At 44.8% G+C, this 22,060-nt stretch overlaps 1 protein-coding gene across 1 annotated transcript in view; it reads left to right on the forward strand.

The window, feature by feature from the left end:
- NFYB (nuclear transcription factor Y subunit beta) overlaps positions 1–21,803 on the forward strand; it is a 43,623-nt gene extending 21,820 nt beyond the window's left edge. Inside the window, exons 4-7 of the mRNA XM_073575137.1 lie at positions 1,206–1,403; positions 2,326–2,407; positions 11,014–11,093; positions 21,359–21,803. Coding sequence (XP_073431238.1) covers positions 1,206–1,403; positions 2,326–2,407; positions 11,014–11,093; positions 21,359–21,391 — 393 coding nt within the window. The 3' untranslated portion in view covers positions 21,392–21,803. The remainder of the gene's footprint in view (positions 1–1,205; positions 1,404–2,325; positions 2,408–11,013; positions 11,094–21,358) is intronic.
- The last annotated feature ends 257 nt before the right edge of the window (positions 21,804–22,060 follow it).

A 22,060-nucleotide genomic window follows, 5' to 3' on the forward strand; every position in this document is an offset into this window, starting at 1 on the left:
ATATAATGGGATACTTCACTGCCAATTTACAATAAATGAAATCACCAAGCTGAATATGTATATTGTGTGGGGATGTCTGACCCAGGAGCCAAGTGTTGGTGGTGTGTTTCTGATACTGGTACCTTTAAGTGGTGATACACAATGGCGTATGGGGGCATAGAACCGCTTTTACCTTGCGATTCACTGGTTTGGCTAGGCTCCATGCACACTAGCATGTCTTAAAGGGAACCTGTCAGCTGTTTTGGCCGCTTTAAGATGCGGCCACTGCCTTTCATGGCTCATCTACAGCATTCTTTAATGCTGTACATAAGCCCCTGATCTGACTGCAAGATAATTATTTTTGCATCGCTTTTTCTGCGAGCTATAACTTTTTTATTTTTTCGCTGATGACGCTGTATGGCGGCTCGTTTTTTGCGGGACAAGATGGCGTTTTCAGCGTTACCATGGTTATTTATATCCGTCTTTTTGATCGCACGTTATTGCACTTTCTGTTCGGCGGTATGATAAAGCTTTGTTTTTTATTTTTTAAGGGGTTAACTAATGGGACACCTCAAGGAATAAAAAAGAGGGCATTGGGTAACATTAGTCCCTCACTAGCGTTACATTTTTTTTTCTGTCCAATTGGAAGGTCACTTTAAAGGGAACCTGACAGCCAATTGGTGCTACCCGAACCACTGGCGATGTGAATCGGAGTCCAGCTTGTCACTTCGGGTATGCATGTTTTCATCTAATACGCTGCAGCATTTCATAGCAGAAAAACATTTAAAAGTGGACCTCAGAACTGGCTGTTCAGGTGACTACTCCAAAAAGCTGGGCCGCAGCAGCTTCACCACACCCTGCTATTCTTGATTGACAAGCCTCCATACATGTGTGTTTGTATAGGAAGAGACCAGTTAGTGAAGAGGAGCAGGACGGGGAGAAGCCGCCAGGCTGGCATCCCTTGCCTGCTTTTAAACATGCTTTCCCTGAAATGCCACAGCATGCCTGGCTGAAATGATGGAACCAGTGTCCACTTCATAGTGCTCGGGGTTCGTGCAGCATGAATTAGCTGGGAGGTTCCCTTTAATTATACACTCTAAAACTGTGCACAAAATACCTCCTGTCTACTTCTTAGCACAGGACTTTATCTGCACTTTTTTGTTCTCCTGCCGGAACAGGTAGTATAGTTTCAATATGACCAATTTCCCCTTTTTTCTTGTTCTTAGATAGCGAAAGATGCCAAGGAGTGTGTACAAGAATGTGTGAGCGAGTTCATTAGCTTTATAACGTCCGAAGCAAGTGAGAGGTGCCATCAAGAGAAGCGGAAGACCATCAATGGAGAAGACATTCTCTTTGCTATGTCAACCTTAGGATTTGATAGTTATGTTGAACCACTGAAGTTATACCTTCAAAAATTTAGAGAGGTTGGTACTGTCCTCGTTGGGGGAAGCGGTTTTTTGTGGACTCCTGTAAAGTCTTGGGTAGCTAAAACTGGCGGCTTATTTATGTGTAAGTAGATAGATGCGATAGGCCTATTTATTGCACGGGAACAGGTGGTTCTCTTGCTGCATAGTGCTGACGTAACTTGTAAAGCAGGCAGTTTGCTGGCAGCACACGTGTTTATTCTGTCATCAAAGTAAGGTTCAATTGATAACACATATGATCCACAAAGTGAAGAATAATCTAGTCAGTCAAGCAGATTTTCTCCATGAGGCCGGGATCACACTACCTTGTGTGATGCAAGAAACTCGCACGAGTCTCTCACATCAACACCCGGCACTCAGGACCGGAGCTACGGTTGCATGTATTTCTATGCCGACGCAGTTTCGGTCCTGAGTGCCGGCGGTAGCGCTGGGTGTTGATGCGAGAGACTCGTCCGAGTTTCTCGCATTACACACGGTAGTATGATCCCGGTCTAAGAGAGAGAATTAGATGATGCTAAATTGAAGAAACTCCACTTCTTCACCTACTGCTCCGTACAGCTAAAGATGTCTTCTGGCTTCCACCTCCAGCAGGGTCCGTCAGGTGACTGCAGCCAATCAGCAGTCATGGTCACCCAACGGGCCCTTCTGGCAAAGGAAGAAGACTGGTGGGGGACACAAGGCAGCACCTATCACATGCAATGGGACTTGTCATATTGGAGGCCATTATAGACAGAATCAGTGGACACTTGTCATAGTCCTTATACATTACCAAAATTCACCATCACTGACCACTCATCCTTTGGAAGTTAAATTTTTCTATGGTATGTCCCCTTATGTCTAAACTGCAATATTAGGACTCTTGATGCTGCTCTGTGAAGTTCAATTGCAGAATGATTAATTACATTATTTCTGGTTTTAAAAGGCAATGAAAGGTGAAAAGGGCATTGGCGGGACTGTAACAACAGCAGATGGCCTTGGGGAGGAACTCACAGACGAAACCTTCAGTAAGTACACATGCAATAATGAGATATGCATATCTGAGCCAGGCCTCTACTATGTAGAGCCTAGAAATATATGTTGGGACAGAGGGCTCGATTCTTCAAAGCTTTCATGCCAGAATTCCTGCATAAAAGCTTTGCAGAATCGCAAAAAAACAGCTTTGTTCATTAGATGTTGATTCTGTTGTGGGGATTTTCCCTGGACAAGTAACTTGCTGCCAATAACTCCTCCACTTCAGCCAGCACAGTGATGGATATTACAGCTGCTGTGTTTAAAAAATTGGAGCAATATTCCAAGATCCTGCATGGTTCCATGCCGGACCTCTCTCTGTCTGTGGATGATGAATTCTTAACGTCTTCCCATCCTTATTCTCCTCAAAGACCTTATTGCTCCTCTACAAACATTGACCAGAAATTTGGCCAGATTCTGTCAGCTATCAACAATTGTCAAGCGATGTTGGTAACTAAAGTGGATGAACTCCGGCAGGATTTGTGATTCTGAAACATGACTTGTAGAAAATTAGAGAGGGCGCATCAGAGGCGGGGCACAGAATATCGGATGTAAAGAATACGCAGAGGTCTGTTCTGTCTCAGATACCAGAATTAAAGAAACAAAACAATGCTTACAGTGAAAGAGCGGATGATTTTGAAAATTATCTCAGAAGAAAAAGCATCAGGGTAGTGGGCCTGCTGGAGAAACCAAAGGGGCTGATGCCGTATTATTCATTGAAATCTGGTTGAAATATCTGCTGGGTTGCAGAAGTCTTTTCACTGTTCTTTACCATCAAACAAGTACGTAGGGTTCCCACATGACCAGGTCCTCCTGGTAGCCCTCCTGGGCCAATATTGGTCCAATAATTGCATTACTGTGGCAGAGATGCCATACGCAGGGCTATCTGCTATAAAGGTGAAGTGCTGTACAACAACAATCAGGTTTCCTTTTACCTGGATTTCTCAGTTGCTTTCAGAAAACAATCTTCTCCATTTGCTGAAGTCTTCGGCAAGCTGCAAGAGAAGGGGTATAAATACTGTGTGTTATTCCCTGCAGGGCTGTGGAGTGGGTAAGGCAAACCTCCGACTCCTCAATTTCTCCCTCACCCATGACAGCACCACGGAGAGAGGGGGTCCGCCCATCAAAGAGAGGAACCTACAGACAAAAGAGCGGCACCTCTCCTCCGCCCCCAGTTGGGTTCCTGTCCTTGACGGGTGAACCACGGCAGCAGGAGCGCAACACTTACCGGGGTGAAGATCCGGGACCGTCCCGTCCGCGGTCAGACAGCGGGGAGGCCCCTGTCGCGGCGGGGTCGGTTGCCGAAGCCGCCACCGCTGCAGCTGAGGGGCTGTCCAGGGTGAGCGGGCGGGGAGGACCGGGCCGCCGCTCCGGGAGGAGTAGGGGCTGGGGGACGCCGGTATAGGGGCAGCGCCGGGTACAGAGGTATACCAAGATGGCGCTGCCCCGGAAATAGAAGGAGGAACTTCCGGGTCCCCGCGGTCGGCGCATGCGCAGTGCGCACTCCCCGGGGGAGGCAGCGGTGCAGGCCGGGAAAACAGGTGACGCCAGGGCGGCCTATTCAAATTTGGAACGCTGAAGCAGCCTCAGGGCTGGAAGCGTTCAGGCGTGATGGATAGCGACCAGCATGAGGAGCTACAGCAGCCTAAGCAGCAGCAGCAACATAGGCAGCATCACCAGCACCGCCAAAAGGATAAAGACGGACGGGAGAGCCGGTCCAGTAGTCACTCCACGCAGCATTCAACTGCAAGGAGCAAGTCACCTGCCGTGGATCGCCCAGTGAGGGATTTGGATCCACTTCCAGAACCGGTACCTGCAACCGCGCATGGGGGGTAAGTGGATCTTCGTGAATGTTCCCCATTGTAATAGACTTCTTTCCCTTATCAGGGAAAGAAGAGAGAAAAAACCAAGAACAGGGAATGCCCCACCTGTAGGAAGCCATTACCAACGCCCTGGGAGAAAAAATTATGTGACTCCTGTATACAGGAGGTCCTCGGCAGTGAAACCCTGGATCATGCCGCAGACCTAAGGGCGGTAATCCGCGCAGAAATTCAGAGTGCCCTTTCATCCAAAAAATGGGAAAGGAAAGGAAGGAAAGGGGACGTGGTAATAGAGTCCCAATCAGAGAGCTTATCGTCAGGGGAAGTCACCTCCCATACTGTAAACACCGACTCGTCATTCTCCGAAGAGGAGACGGAAGGTCGTCATTGTTTCCCCCTGGACGAAGTGGATGCCTTAGTAAAAGCGGTAAGATCCACTATGGGGGTGGAAGACCCCCGGACTGATAGATCAGTCCAGGACATTATGTTCGGAGGACTGGGTCAAAAGAAACGGAGGGTATTTCCGTTAAATAAGAACGTCCAAGGCCTCATAGATAAAGAATGGGAAAAACCGGATAGGAAAAACACTACGGTTCCTTCCATCAAAAGAAAGTACCCATTTGATGAGGAGGCATCCACATCGTGGGATAAAGCCCCCAAACTAGACGTGGCGGTAGCCAAAGCTTCAAGAAGGTTTGCGCTCCCCTTTGAAGATATGGGTACCCTGAAAGACCCATTAGATAAAAAAGCGGATACCCTACTTAAGGGCACCTGGGAATCAGCAGGGGGAAACATCAGGCCGGCGGTAGCGGCAACCTGTACCTCCAGAGCTCTTATGGTATGGATAGATCAATTGGAGAGACAGATAAGGGAAGGGGTTCCCAGAGATAAAATCCTGGAATCCATGCCAATGATAAGAGGGGCGGCAGCCTTCCTGGCCGACTCTTCGGCTGATTCGATAAGATTGTCATCCAAAACGGCAGCCTTGTCGAATGCAGCTAGAAGAGCTTTGTGGTTAAAATGTTGGCCTGGGGATCTCCAGACAAAAATGAAGTTATGCGCCATTCCCTGTGAAGGAAAATTCCTCTTCGGGGAAACTTTGGATGACATCCTCGAAAAGGCAGGCGACAAAAAGAAAGGCTTCCCAAACCTAGGACCAGTGAGCGCCACGGGCTTTAAACGGTCCTTTCGGAACAAAAAGTTCTTTCAGAGGAGACCCCCGAGAGACCAAAAATGGGAAAACAGAAGAAGGGACAGGGGGTTCATCTTCGGTAACTCGTCCCGGGATAAAAAACCCGCCAAGTGACTGTGGGCCCAGGGTGGGAGGGAGACTAAGTTTTTTCCTCCCAGCCTGGGAGAAAATATCCAACAATCCCTGGCTGATAAATCTTATAAGATCAGGATTAAGGATAAGCTTTTATTCTCTCCCGCCGCAAAAATATATAATTACCCCGATAAGGTCGTCAAAAAGCGAACAAGACGCCCTCGAAAAGGAGGTCCTGAGTATGTTGGACAAAAAAGTCCTACAGGAGGTTCCCCCACAGGAGAGAGGCAGGGGGTTCTACTCGCCTCTCTTCCTAGTAACCAAACCAGACGGCACCTTCCGCACCATCATAAATTTAAAAAGACTGAATTGCTATATCAAGAACGAAAAATTCAAGATGGAGTTGATCAAATCGACCATCAAAATTCTCTTTCCGCAATGCTTTATGGTGGTCTTAGACCTCAGCGATGCCTACTACCATGTCCCCATTCACAAAGAATCCAGGCAATACCTCAGGCTAGCGGTCTCGATAGCAGGAGAAATAAGAGAATTCCAATACAGGGCCCTGCCATTTGGGATCTCAGTGGCTCCACGGGTCTTTACGAAATTGGTGGCAGAGATGATGGCTCACATAAGAGAACAGGATGTTCTGATAGTGCCATATTTAGACGACTTTTTAATAGCGAGCAACTCAGGCCAGAAATGCACAGAACAGAGGGACAGAGTGATGAGCACTCTAAAAAACCTCGGGTGGCTTCTGAACCTGAAAAAGTCAAGGCTGGAACCAAGGAGAGTCCAGGAGTTCCTAGGCCTGACACTGGATTCAAACATCCAAGTGTGTTACTTGCCAAATCACAAAAGGGACAGAATCATTCATATGGTACAAAAAGCGAGGCAAAACCCTTCTATGACACTAAGACAAGCAATTTCTCTGTTAGGGTCCCTCTCTGCATGCTTGCCGGCGGTCCAGTGGGCACAAATACACATGAGGGATCTGCAGTGGGATGTCCTGACCAACCAGTGGGCTTTAGGAGACCACTTGGAACATCATATTACGCTAGATTCAAAAACTATTCATTCCCTAGCCTGGTGGGAGGACAAAAACAACTTGTCCAAAGGGATTCCCTGGGAGGCCAAGATCACACATGTAATTACCACCGACGCCAGTCCTGTGGGATGGGGAGCACACATGGGCATCAGTGTGGCTCAAGGAGGATGGAGAGGTCAAGAACTAAAAGCCTCCTCGAATCAAAAAGAACTGCTAGCAGTAAATTATGCCTTGAGTCACTTTTTGCCAGCATTAAAGGGCCATCATGTCCGGATATTCTCGGACAACCGAGTAACAGTGGCCTATATAAACCACCAGGGGGGAACCAGGTCCAGAACGCTAATGGAGGCATCCTCCGAGATATTCAGGTTAGCCGAGGAAAACTTACTGTCCCTATCGGCGCTACACATACGGGGAGTAGAGAACCAGACAGCAGACTTTCTGAGCCGTACCCAACTACATCAAGGGGAATGGGCTCTAAATCAGTCCGTTTTTCAGAAGATTGTGGAAATGTGGGGAACCCCAGACATAGACTTATTTGCAGACCACAAAAACAAAAAAGTGGAAGCATTCTGTTCTCTAAATCCCAAAGGGAATCCTCGGACCCTGGACGCATTTATGCTCCCATGGACACGGGGACTACTGTATGCCTTCCCACTGACCATTCTCCTCCCGGCGGTGATAAGGAAAGTCAGGGAAGAGGGGGCTCGAGTAATATTTATAGCCCCTTTCTGGCCAAAAAGAACATGGTTTTCATGGCTCAGAATAATGTCAGTAACCGACCCCTGGGTTCTACCAGATCTCCCCGACCTTCTATCGCAGGGTCCTGTGCTACACCCCCAAGCAGTGAACCTCCATTTAACAGCATGGAATTTGAAAGGTCACTGCTGAGGGGGAAAGGATTTTCAGAAAATCTAATTTCCACGTTGCAAAAAAGTAGAAAACCAATTACAACCAGAGCCTATGGTAGAACCTGGAGGAAATTCCTATCCAGTTCGGGGGCAAAGGTTCAGGATGGAATACAAATGGATAAAATCCTGGAATTCCTCCAAAGGGGGTTAGAACAGGGACTAGCGACTAACACACTGAGGGTACAGGTAGCGGCCCTAGGCGCCCTCTATAATCAGGAGGTGGCGAGCGACCCTTGGGTATCACGGTTTATGAGGGCCGCAGCCAGGTCTAGACCAATAACTACCCAGAAAGTACCATCATGGGATCTGAACTTAGTGTTGTCAGCCCTAACAGGACCCCCATTCGAGCCTATCCAGTCAGCTCCACTAAAGACCCTATCATTAAAAACGATACTGCTAGTGGCCCTAACATCTGCTCGCAGAGTGAGTGACATTCAAGCCTTATCGGCAATACCCCCATTCATTAAAACTATGGAGGATAGAATTATATTGAAACCTGACCCTGCTTGCCTAAGGTAGCAACACACTTCCATAGATCACAGGAGGTAGTTCTTCCTTCCTTCTGCCCAAACCCTACGAATAGAGGAGAGGAGAAATTTCACACATTAGATGTGAAGAGGTGCTTAGTGCACTACCTAGAGGCCACCAAGGGATGTAGGAAGGAAGGATCTCTCTTTGTGTGTTTCCAGGGACCTCGGAAGGGGCTCGGGGCGTCCAAAAGTACCCTGGCAAGATGGATAAGGGATGCGATTGCCCTGGCATACTCATGCAGTGGGAATACCATCCCGGAGGGTCTAAAAGCCCACTCTACGAGAGCAATGGCGACCTCATGGGCAGAAAGATCAGAGGTATCAATAGAGCAGATCTGTAAGGCGGCCACCTGGTCAACACCTTCTACCTTTTTTCAATCACTATCGCCTAGATCTAGCCTCTGCATCTGACCTGACCTTCGGGAGAAGGGTCCTTCAGGCGGTGGTCCCTCCCTAAGCTACCAATCTCTGAAATTCTCTCCGTGGTGCTGTCATGGGTGAGGGAGAATAGCTTAGTTACTCACCGATAACGGTGTTTCTCGGAACCCATGACAGCACCCGCTTAATTCCCCCCCTTTTTCACGTGTGCGGTGAGCACGATTTAATGTGTGTAGAGTGTGTTCTTAGACACGAGGCTTCTCTATAAGTATACAAACTATAATGTTATGTATATACTTTTTTTGTTAACTAACCGGGATACCCTCTGATGCTCTGTAACCAACTGGGGGCGGAGGAGAGGTGCCGCTCTTTTGTCTGTAGGTTCCTGTCCTTGATGGGCGGACCCCCTCTCTCCGTGGTGCTGTCATGGGTTCCGAGAAACACCGTTATCGGTGAGTAACTAAGCTATTCCTTGACTCCAACTCCACCAAAATGGGCTCCGATTCCACGACTCCGACTACACAGCCCTGATTCCCCTGCAAAGCTGAGAGTAGTGGATGGGAAATCTACCCGTTTCTCCACATCACCTGCCAATGCACCAGTGTGGGTTGAAGCTGCCCCTCGTATTCACCATGAAAAAGAACCCACCATTCCGGCTTCTTTATGTATGGCAGTGTGGACTCTTGGACATTATAAAGAGCTCTAGTGGGTGTGCTCATCAGGTCTATCTTACCAAATCCTAACCACTTTAACCATAAGGGCATGTCACACTAAGAGATATCGCTAGCAATATCGCTATAACTAGTGACGTTATAGCGATATTGCTAGCGATATCTCTGTGTCTGATACTTACCAGCGACAGGCTCCCCCGCTGGTTATCGCTGATCGCGCGAGAACGTTCAGGACTGTTTCTCGTCGTCAGCTTCCTGTGGCGCTTCCTGCTGTGAGGACGAGCGACGCGTGGAGCCGGGCGGGAGGACGCAGGATCGCCTGGTGTGACAGGTAAGTAGCGATCACCGTCCCCAGCGATGTCGCTAGTGAGATCTGCCTATGTGGCAGCTCACTAGCGACCACTTAGCGATGTACCAGCGATCCTGACCGCGTCATATCGCTGGTCGGGATCGCTGGTACATCGCTAAGTGTGACAGTAAGTTACTTACCTTTTATTTCAAGGGTCACGGATTTGTGACTTCCAGCACGTATTTGTTCTCAGATTTTCTGAAAAACTGTAGTTCTTCAGATAGTGTTTAGGGTCTAGGGTTACACTATTAATGTTAGGCAAGGTACAGCAGGAATAATGTTACTTGTTGGGGAATGTTATTTTTGATAATTACACGTGGTTTTCTGTATGGTATGATGTGTGTTGATTGTGTGTATGGTGATTGCTTTGTTGCTCTGGTTCTCAATTTTCCTCCCTTCCTTCACTCTGAATGAGATACTGTCTGGGTCAGATACCTTTACGATGTATCGAGATCTGCCGAGATCTCATGATCCGAAACTATCAGTGCTTTGGATGCTACACATGTTCGCTGCATCCAAAGTGCTGCCGTCTATTGAACGCAGGTGAATCCGCATGTGATCACTGAACCGTGCAGTTACTGCATTCAGAACATTCTATTTTGTAATTTCTCTTGCCAACAATAGCGTCTCTGCAAAAGAAATTGACATATTGGCTCACGCTGAGTGGCCTCCTGTATCCATTCCATGTATCAGGAATGCAATTAGGGTTTTGCGTATATGATTAATGAGATTTTCTGGGATTTTTATCAAGATTTGTACATTTCTAAATGTGATCATGTCTCCCAGTTTGTCATCTCCTTTCTATCTGATCTTCCCCATTGGTGAGCTCCTTTTTGCACTCAATTTAGTCCTGTCGAAAAAAATTCTTCCATCCTCGTGTGAGCTACCTCTGTTTCTTCTTGAACACTTTGAATTCCCTAGGGTGTTGTCCCCTAAAGTGTGCCTGCTGGAGATTATAGGTAAGCTTATTGATGGCTCCTACGATAGACTGTTTTTTAGAATTCTGTTTTTCTGTGCTAGAAAAATAATTATAATGGCATGTAAATCCACAGAAGTCCCCTGTATGCTCCACTGGCTGCAATTAGTCAATACAGCTATTCCGCTATATATGGTCCAGTCTACAAAATAGGAGATGTGCTTATATTTGATAAGGTATGGGACAGTGGATAATGATGGCATTCCCAGCAGAGCCTTCTGTATATTTAGTTCTATCATATGTCTGCATAAGGTGATACATATCTGGGAGGTGGAATGAGCATGAGGACTGGTATGATCGTGTGTTGTGTATGTGTATGACTCTTTGTTATTTGTTAATATTCTCATTGTCTTTAAAAAAAAAAGTGGAAAATGAAGTCTTTTTTAAAAAAAAAAAAAAAATGCCAGCAAGTGCATGGATCTCTGCAAGCTCCATTTTAGGATCTGTGTAACCACCTCAGACGTTGAGTCCCTGCTGTTGTACCAAGCGTAACTTGGACCAACGCTGTGTGGGCAATTCTTTGCGTGACATTGCCTTGTGAAATCATACAACCCATTCATATGTATTTTGGGAGATCATGCTCACATAACAGGAGATTGAACATGAGTTGTGAGATGTTATTCTTGCCTCAATGTGCCCATTTTACTTTTTGTAGCAGGTCAGTTACCAGCTGGTTTAATAACTACAGATGGACAGCAGCCCAATGTTATGGTCTATACAACTTCATATCAACAGGTATGGTTCAGGAGCTGCCCATAAAGCATTTTGACTTCTCTTTGCACTTGTACATTTTATGGAAAAATTAATATAGGATTTGATAAGTTATATGGCGATGCTATTAACCTCAAACTGATACACAATTTCTCTTGTGGTAGCGATCATTATAGTCAATAGAATAATCAAAGCTAGAATGAATCCATATGTATTGCTTTGTTTTTTTGTTGGAAGGTATATGTAGTCTAAATAAAGTGGTAGATAAAATGAGAAAAACTATTCGCACCACTCTCATCCGGTGTCCTCTATGGTAGCTAGACCAGGGCAACTTCTAAAGTGCCCCAGTTCTGGGTGCCTATTACAATTTCCATGCTCCTTTTACATACAGTGGGGGAAAAAAGTATTTAGTCAGCCACCAATTGTGCAAGTTCTCCCACTTAAAAAGACGAGAGGCCTGTAATTGACATCATAGGCAGATCACAACTATGAGAGTCAAAATGAGAAAACAAATCCAGAAAATCACTTTGTCTGATTTGGCAAGATTTATTTTGCAAATTATGGTGAAAAATAAGTATTTGGTCTTTAACAAAAGTTCATCTCAATATTTTGTTATATATCCTTTGTTGGCAATGACAGAGATTAAACGTTTTCTGTAAGTCTTCACAAGGTTGGCACACACTGTTGATGGTATGTTGGCCCATTCCTCCATGCAGGTCTCCTCTAGAGCAGTGATGTTTTGGGCCTGTCGCTGGGGCAGCAAATCAGCAATAGAGAAATAACATAAAACATAACTTTTAATAATTAATGTAAAAGCTACCAAAGATAGTAGTGCAAGTAAATCACTAGATCAAATGCCACAGATCATAATGGGGGTAACTGTATAAGTCTCTGTAACAGATTACTACCAATATATACATATGGCTATTCCAAGTCCAAAAATTTGAGGAGATTGGACCAAAAAGATACTTGGACTAAATCAATGAAAAAAAGGCCAAGTAAAAAATGAACAGTTTCCTTATCAGAGGAACTAAAAAGACCTCTACCCTGTAAAGGTTATCAAGGAATATGCCTATTCATGTATATAACAAAGACATCAAAATAATAAGGCCATCAACATAATGTGAAAAGGAAAGATCTCACCACATGAAGATGGAGGATGTCCAGGATCAGATGTCCCATCAGAGTCATATCAGGTCAGGAAGAAAAGGGGGTTCACCCTATACAAGCCCTGTTTGAGCTACAAATTCTGACACCCATGACTCCCGCCCTAACAAGGGCAGTCCACATCTCATCCCTATGAACCATAGCCCTACAAAGTCCCTGTGCATCCCGACGCGTTTCGTCACTTAATGACTCTTCAGGGGACCTATTAGCACAAATTGGGCATCATCACAGAGTATACAGGCTGCCTCCTAAGATGACAATGGAGTGAGGCAGACTGATGAGGAGGGCACTTAAATAAACTGCCAATCAAATAGAACACATCCACCTGAGATGACTTGGAACGCACGCCGTCCACCATTACCCCTTATGGGACGCAGGCACATGATGAGTGTGTTAATAAGAAACGCCCACCTCCTATACCTCATTGAAATCTAAGCAATGGTGTGTAAACGCCGGCGCATCCCGCGGCAAAGGCCGCCCTATTTCCGGTTGCGTCATACTGCCCAAAAGCAAGATGGCCGCCACACTTCCGGTCATGCGCACTCGTCGGCGCCAGCAGGAAAAATGGCCGCCATACTTCCGGTCATGCGCACTCATGTTTCATCAGTGCCAGCAGGGCGGAAGTAAAACATGCGACAAGGGTCGCAATACTGCCAGAAGGCAATATCGTCATGCGCGCTTAAATCAGTCCGTGAGCCGATATTAAACAAGCGGATAGACAGATTATGCATTTCTAAAAGGCCTCAACCACAAAAATCATGGGATGGATATTGTCCAAATCCAAAGGCCTCAAAAGAGCATTACCAGAATCAAAATAAAACAAAGGTGGAAAATAACAAAAATTCAAACTCAGAATATACAGGTAGCAAACATATATGTATATATGTATATATATATATATAAAAAGGGTATTTTACAGTATATACAAAGGAAATAATAAAAAACACACATATCAAACCCTAAATATAGCAGCCAAAATTGAGTTGGTCATTAAGCCCTCTTGGGGTCATGGTGTTCAAACAAAAGATCCATTTAGTCTCTTTTTGTAGAATGATGCGATCCCAGTTACCACCCCTTGGTGGTTTTTTTTACCCTTTCAATCCCCAGAAATTGGATGGAATTAACATTCCCTCCTTGACACTGATTAATGTGGCGTGAAATAGGGGTATCTCTCTTATGGATAATGTCTCCAATGTGTTCCCCAATCCTACGTTTGAATTCCCTAATGGTTTTACCCACATATTCTTTGCCACATGTACATGTGGCCTTATAAATCACTCCCTTGCTGCTACAATTAATAAATTCCCTAATTTGATATGCCTGTCCTGTAACATTACTGACAAAGCCAGCACTAGGGGAAATGTGGGAACAAGCAACGCAGTGGCCACATCTAAAGCAACCATTCACATTGGTGGGCAACCAAGTTGTAAGGGAAGGTCTGGTGAAATGACTGTTGACCAGCCGATCCTTCAATGAACGGCCTTTCTTGTACGTGATTAGAGGTCGTATCGAAAGTTCTCCTCCAACATCCTTATCCATTAATAACACAGGCCAATGTTTGGCCAGGATAGCACGTACATCACTTGCTCCATTATCAAAAGTGGTAATCAACCTCATTTCACCTTTATTTTCAATTCTGGATCTGGGTTTTAAGAGTTCAATTCTAGTTTTACCCTTAGCATGTTTGTAAGCACGTTTCAAAACATCAAGAGGATAACCCCTATCCAAAAATCTGTCTGAGTTCTCTCTCCTGTCTCTCAAAAGATTCATCTGTAGAGCAATTTCTACGTATCCTAAGGTATTGACCCTTAGGTACTCCACGTTTAAGATGTATAGGGTGACTGCTGTCCCACCTCAACAAAGAGTTAGTAGCCGTGGGTTTCCTGTAAGTGCAGGTGGTAATAGTACCATCACTTTTCCTCTCAATCAATATATCAAGAAAGGACAATGAAAACGGGTCAATCACAGAAGTAAAAAATAGACCACACTCATTGTGATTCAGTGTATCTGCAAATACAGAAAAACTATCCTTAGAACCCTTCCACAAAATCAGGATGTCATCAATATAACGAACCCACAGCTCGATTCGTCCCATAACATCCAAGCCACTCCTGAAGACCTGGGTCTCCTCCCACCAGCCCAGGAACAAATTTGCATATGCCGGGGCACATGGACTCCCCATAGCGGTGCCCCTGAGCTGGTGGTAGATCTTATGATCAAACAAGAAGAAATTCTTAGTGAGACAGAAACGAAGTAGTTTGATGACAAACTCGCTGTGGGGCCCGGTATTGACATCCTCTGGTATTCAGGAAATATAACACAGCCTCAAGCCCCTTATCGTGAGGTATGGAAGTGTAAAGCGCCTCCACATCAATACTACCCAGATTAACCTCAGGATCAACACATAATCCCTCTATTCTCCGAAGATGATCAGGAGTGTCCTGTACGAAGGATCGTAACGAGGCAACGAAGGGTTTCAGGACACGATCTAGATAAATGCCAATGTTGTGGCTAATACTGCCCATTCCTGACACAATAGGTCTCCCCTTTAGAGGGGAAAGACCCTTGTGTAATTTCGGTAGGCAGTAAAAGGTAGCAACTGTTGAATCTTTAGGCATTAAGAAATCAAATTCAGATTTATCAATAATTCTCATGGATAGACCTTCATCCAGGATGCCTTTAAGTTCAAACAAATAGTCAGAAGTAGGGTTATGATCCAAAATCTCATAGCTCACTCTGTCCTCAAGGAGGGTCTCACACATTTTAGAATATTGTGTAGAGTCAAGGATGACCACATTGCCACTCTTATCTGAGGGTTTAATGACAATGTGGTCATCCTGCTCAAGCTTATTGATAACTGCCATTTCTGTTTTCGTACAATTATACCTGGAAAAGATCTTCTTTCCTTGTAAGGATTTCAAATCTTGTATAACCAAGTTTTCAAAGATATCTATAGCAGACACATCTCCAATGGGAGGGGGCATTTTAGTGCTCCTGTTTTTTAAATCAGTAAAGGGACCCCTTCCAAGATCGTTGGGGTTCACTACACCAATACTAGATAACAGGCGTACATCTGGCAACAAATCAACAGGAATCCCCATATCTATACAAGTACGGTTATCCTGTTGACGAAAAAACTTTCTCCAACGTACCTTACGTAAAAACAGATTAAGATCTTTTATAGACCGAAACAGATCAAAGTCTGTACTGGGAACAAATGTAAGACCCTTTTGCAGAACCAATAGTTCTTCACGGTTGAGCACCCTGGAGGACAGATTAACCACCTGTATACCGTTAGCGACCGATGAAGATGCTGAATTAGGGACACGACTGAAAGGTAAGGTAATATTAGTAGTTATCCTCAGGAACGATTCTTATTTCCGTACCGGATGTTGACGGTTCCTTAGAGGATAACTCTGATCTAAAAAATGCGATCCCGCAGTAGTGTCGGATCTATCCAGAGGACCACGATTACCACGGCCTCTAACTCTACCTCTATTTCTCCCCCTATTGCTTCTACCCCTTCCCTCAGTGTCAGAGAAGTCAGTATCCGTAGAAGACAAATCAGTTTCAAGATCAATATTGTTAATACGATTACTAATAACCAAATAGGCCTTATTATCCTTAAAATCTTGTGCGTCCCTCAAGTATTGGCGATGTTTACGCTCCTTGAGATGATATTGGAAACGCTCAAGATTAGTTTCTAACTTACTTTCCTTTAAGGAAAAATCAGTCTCCGTAGAGAATTTTTTGGTCACTTCAATTTGGTCTCTCAAACGGTCATTCAAAAGACTCAAAGTTTTCTTTTCTTCCTCTAAAAGAAGTTGCATGAGACGAAGGGAACTACTTGTAGCCTCTTTTTCCCATTTGGCAATGAAACTGGGGTTCTTATGTCGTGCCCCTGCAGAAATATTGATTCTTAATCCTCGTGGGACGATACCAGCCTTTAGATAATTTTCAAGGCTCTGTACCTCCCACCAGGATATAATCTGGTCACGATATACCTTAGTAAGTTCTTTAAAGGCAACGCTATATGTGGGGAGATACTTTTTCTGTGTGAACGTTTGTTCAGAAAATACCTCCTTTGCTTCAGCTAGCCATTGGTCCGTATTTAGACCAGTTGACAGAAAACCTGCCATACCCAAAGAACAATAGAAATACAGCAAAAAAGTGGATTCAATACCCACAAATTCTCACGATACAGAGTAGCAAATCAGCAATAGAGAAATAACAAAACATAACTTTTAATAATTAATGTAAAAGCTACCAAAGATAGTAGTGCAAGTAAATCACTAGATCAAATGCCACAGATCATAATGGGGGTAACTGTATAAGTCTCTGTAACAGATTACTACCAATATATACATATGGCTATTCCAAGTCCAAAAATTTGAGGAGATTGGACCAAAAAGATACTTGGACTAAATCAATGAAAAAAAGGCCAAGTAAAAAATGAACAGTTTCCTTATCAGAGGAACTAAAAAGACCTCTACCCTGTAAAGGTTATCAAGGAATATGCCTATTCATGTATATAACAAAGACATCAAAATAATAAGGCCATCAACATAATGTGAAAAGGAAAGATCTCACCACATGAAGATGGAGGATGTCCAGGATCAGATGTCCCATCAGAGTCATATCAGGTCAGGAAGAAAAGGGGGTTCACCCTATACAAGCCCTGTTTGAGCTACAAATTCTGACACCCATGACTCCCGCCCTAACAAGGGCAGTCCACATCTAATCCCTATGAACCATAGCCCTACAAAGTCCCTGTGCATCCCGACGCGTTTCGTCACTTAATGACTCTTCAGGGGACCTATTAGCACAAATTGGGCATCATCACAGAGTATACAGGCTGCTTCCTAAGATGACAATGGAGTGAGGCAGACTGATGAGGAGGGCACTTAAATAAACTGCCAATCAAATAGAACACATCCACCTGAGATGACTTGGAACGCACGCCGTCCACCATTACCCCTTATGGGACGCAGGCACATGATGAGTGTGTTAATAAGAAACGCCCACCTCCTATACCTCATTCAAATCTAAGCAATGGTGTGTAAACGGCGCATCCCGCGGCAAAGGCCGCCCTATTTCCGGTTGCGTCATTCTGCCCAAAAGCAAGATGGCCACCACACTTCCTGTCGCTGGGCAACACGGAGTTTCAAATCCCTCCAAAGGTTTTCTATAGTGTTGAGATCTGGAGACTGGCTAGGCCATTCCAGTACCTTCATATGCTTCTTAAAAAGCCACTCCTTCGTTGCCCTGGTGGTGTGCTTGGGATCATTGTCATGCTGAAATACCCATCCACGTTTCATCTTCAATGTTCTTGCTGATGGAAGGTGGTTGCACTCAAAATCTCACGATACATGGCCCCATTCATTCTTTCAAATACACTGATCATTCGTCCTGGTCCCTTTGCAGAGAAAACCCCCAAAGCATGATATTGCCAACCCCATGCTGCACAGTAGGTATGGTGTTCTTTGGATGCAACTCAGCATTCTGTCTCCTCCAAACACGACAAGTTTTGTTTCTACCAAACAGTTCTACTTTGGTTTCATCAGACCACATAACATTCTCCCAATACTCTTCTGCATTATCCAAATGCTCTCTAGCAAACTTCAGACGGTCATGTACTGGCTTAAGCAGGGGGATATGTCTGGCACTGCAGGATCTGAGTCCCTGGCGGCGTAGTGTGCTACTGATGGTAGCCTTTGTTTCTGTGGTCCCAGCTGTATGTAGGTCATTCACTAGGTCCCCCCGTGTGGCTGGGATTTTTGCTCATCGTTCTTGTGATCATTTTGACCCCACGGGGTGAGATCTTGCGTGGGCCCCAGATCAAGGGAGATTATCAGTGGTCTTGTATGTCTTCCATTTTTGCTCCCACAGTTAATTTCATGAGACCAAGCTGCTTGCCTATTGCAGATTCAGTCTTCCCAACCTGGTGCAGGGCTACAATTTTGTTTCTGGTGTCCTTCGACAGCTCTTTGGTGTTCACCATAGTGGAGTTTGGAGTATGACTGTTTGAGGTTGTGGACAGGTGTCTTTTATACTGATAACAAGTTCAAACAGGTGCCATTACTACAGGTAATGAGTGTAGGACAGAGGAGCCTCTTAAAGAAGAAGTTAAAGGTCTGTGAGAGCCAGAAATCTTGCATGCTTTATGTGACCAATTACTTATTTTCCACCGTAATTTGCAAAATAAATCTTGCCAAATCAGACAAGATGATTTTCTGGATTTGTTTTCTCATTTTGACTTTCATAGTTGTGGTCTACCTATGATGTCAGTTACAGGCCTCTCTCATCTTTTTAAGTGGAAGAACTTGCAGAATTGGTGGCTGACTAAATACTTTTTTCCCCACTGTATACCAAGATGTCTCAGGTGCGGCTGCCACAGTGTACTGAAGTGGACACTGGTCTAGGGTATTGCATAGTTTTGGGCTCATCTCTAAGGCTGGTTTCACATTTGCGTTTTTTAGCGCTGGAAAAAAACGCATATGTGCGCATGCGTTTTTTCCCCTATATTTAACATGGGTGCGCATACCTGCGCGCTTGTAAGCGCATGTATGCGATTTTCATGCGCTGCGTTTTTTTGGGGTGTGCGTTTGTATTTTCCAGACGCAGCATGTTGCATTTTTTGGCCCTGCAAAAAAGCGCATGCGCACATATGCGCACGTTTTGCGCTAAAAATGGCCATTATAGCCTATGGATGCTCATATGTGCGCACTGGCATGCTCATGTATGCGTTTTTTTGCATATGCATTTTTTTTTTTTTAACCATGGAATTTAGGGGTTTGGGTTAGAGTTAGGGTTAGTTAAGGGGGGTTAGGGTCAGGGTTGGGGTTTGGGTCAAGGTTAGGGTTAAGTATGGTTTGGTTAAGGGTTAGGGTCAGGGTTAGGGTCAGGATTAGGGTTAAGTATGGTTTGGTTAAGGGTTAGGGTCAGGGTTAGGGTCAGGGTTAGGGTCAGGGTTAGGGTTAAGTATGGTTTTGTTAAGGGTTAGGGTCAGGGTTAGGGTCAGGATTAGGGTTAAGTATGGTTTGGTTAAGGGTTAGGGTCAGGGTCAGGGTTAGGGTCAAGTATGGTTTGGTTAAGGGTTAGGGTCAGGGTTAGGGTCAGGGTTAGGGTTAGGGTCAGGGTTAAGTATGGTTTGGTTAAGGGTTAGGGTCAGGGTTAGGGTCAGGGTCAGGGTTAGGGTTAGTTAGGGTTTAGGGTTTGGGTTAGGGTTAAGTATGATTTGGTTAAGGGTTAGGGTCAGGGTTAGGGTCAGGGTTAGGGTTAGTAAAGTCATGGTTTGGGTTAGTGTGAGGGGCCACCTAATGTTGGAAAAAAACGCAAACGCGGTAAAAACGCACTAAAAACGCATACAAACGCATAAAAACGCTGCGTTTTTTTCATGCATGCTCATAAAAATGCTTGAAAAAAACGCAGCAGTTGTATGCTTTTGTATGCGTTTTTTCAATGCGTTTTTTTGCGGGAAAAACGCGCTGCAAAAAAAAGCAAGTGTGAAACTAGCCTAAGGGTATGTAAACATGTTGCAGATTTTGATGCGGATCCGCAGTGTTTTTGGACGCGTGGAATTGCATCAAATCCGCAGTGTAGTCCAGGCATTTTTAAGTAAAAGAGCCACCTTGTGCAGCAATAATGCTGCATTCTGTCAAGGTGGCTCTGTTACTTAGCTTCCGTTCCACCGCAGAAATAATCATTTATAAAATTGTTCAAAAATACCTGAAATTTGACAGGGGGCAGGTCTTTCTCCCTTTGACAGACGCCTCGTATCCATCAGTCATTTCGTATTTGGCGCCGCCTCCTCAGTTTTCTTTTGAAATGCTGGCGCCTGCGCTGTAGTATAGGTTCGTGGGCATGCGCAGTTAGCGCTGCCCGACGTGCCCATGTTCTCAGATCACATCCTGGCCTTCATATCGCGCGGCCACAGATCCCGCCCCACAGTCGCTTATGATTTATTCACACTGCGGGGCTGGGAATCTTGGGCATGAGAGACACAGATAACTACTGCGCATGCCCGAGATTCCCAGCCCCACAGTGTGAATAAATCATAAGCGACTGCGGGGCGGGATCTGTGGCCGCGCGATATGAAGGCCGGGATGTGATCTGACAGCACGGGCAGCGCTAACTGCACATGCCCACGAAACTATAGTACAGCGCAGGCGCCAGCATTTCAAAAGAAAACTGAGAGGTGGCGCCAAATACGAAATGACTGATGGATACGAGGAGTCTGTCAGAGGGAGAAAGACCTGCCCCCCTGTCAAATTTCAGGTATTTTTGAACAATTTTATAAACGATTATTTCTGCGGTGGAACGGAAGCTAAGTAACAGAGCCACCTTGTGCAGCACTAATGCTGCATTCTGTCAAAGTGGCTCTTTTACTTAAAACCGCCTGGGGGGGTGACAGGTTCCCTTTAAGAATTGCCGTGCACATGTTGCGGAAAAATCCAAGGAATTTCAACCGAATCCATTCCCAGTACCACCAAACAAATCCGCACAGCAAAAAAGCATTAGGCTGTGTGCACACGCTGCGGATTAGGTGTGGATTCATCCGCGCGGATTTTGTAAAATTCGCAGGTGAAACCGCAGGTCAAAATACCTGCGGTTTTACCTGCGGATTGCTCTGCGGTTTTGCCCTGCGGTTTTTCATCTCCTCAATGGAGGAGATGGCAAACCGCAGCGGAATCCACAGAAAGAATTGACATGTCAATTCTTTCTGCGGATTGAAAACCGCAGATAATCCGCGCGGAAAATTCTGCACTGTCTGCATTGCGGTTTTTGATTCCCATAGGGAATCATGGTACTGTACACCGCAGCGGCCAAAACCGCTGCGGAACCGCAGCAAAATCCGCAGCGTGTGCACACAGCCTTACAATCCGCAAGAAATCCGCATCAATTCTGCATGAAAACCGCAAGCGTTTTTCACTGCGATTTCTGCCAAGAGATGAGGATTCTCTGCAGAAAATTCAGCAGGCTAATCTGCAACATGTGCACATAGCTTTAATGTGGACATTAAGTAATTGTTACATTATTTTACTACATATAACTGCATTTAACAGTGTCCTCATTTTTGTGTTTGATCACTCAACATTTACACTTGCTTTCTTTAACAACAGATATCCGGCGTTCAACAGATCCAGTTCTCCTGATTTTAAATCACCTATACTATCTGCAAACATGAGTCAGGAAGAAAGCTATACATATGTGAATGCTACGTTGAATTGCAATGGAGTGAGAGAGGTTTTTTTTTCCATTTTAATTTAATTTTTGTATATTGAGTTGCTGTAATGTAGCTTTCTTGGGCATGTGATAGAGGGTGATTAAACACCACCTTTTGTGGTTCCTTTTTTCCCCTTTCATAGATTTTAAGTATTTGGTTTTAAAAACATTTAGAGGTGAGGTTTTGTTTTTCTACAAGAGTTGTTCTTCTGACTCCTGTATGCATTGTAAATTAATGGTTTATTACTGTCTGAGATTTGTAGACAGTTTCTTATTTTCATATTGAATCATGTAACTTCTTTTGTAAATCAAATAAAGAAAATTACATAACTTGTGATACAAGTTTTTTGTTTTTTTTTTACTCTCTACACAGGATCTGTTCACACAAACCGACCAGCAGCACTAAATGACTGCCGTCCAGTAAATATTTGCCAATCGGCGGTCGTTTATTTTCTGATATATTTAGATTGTATTTCAGGTGTGCAGTGACCAATCTGCAATCGATCATTCAATACACATAGGCTAACATTGTTCTCACAAGAAAATATCCCAACAGCACATATTCATCATAGGGTAAGGGACTAGAGCCTAGCGTCCCC

The sequence above is a fragment of the Dendrobates tinctorius genome, unplaced genomic scaffold (assembly GCF_039654945.1).
Source record: "Dendrobates tinctorius isolate UK_male_01 unplaced genomic scaffold, ASM3965494v1 ptg000043l, whole genome shotgun sequence".
NCBI lineage: Eukaryota > Metazoa > Chordata > Amphibia > Anura > Dendrobatidae > Dendrobates > Dendrobates tinctorius.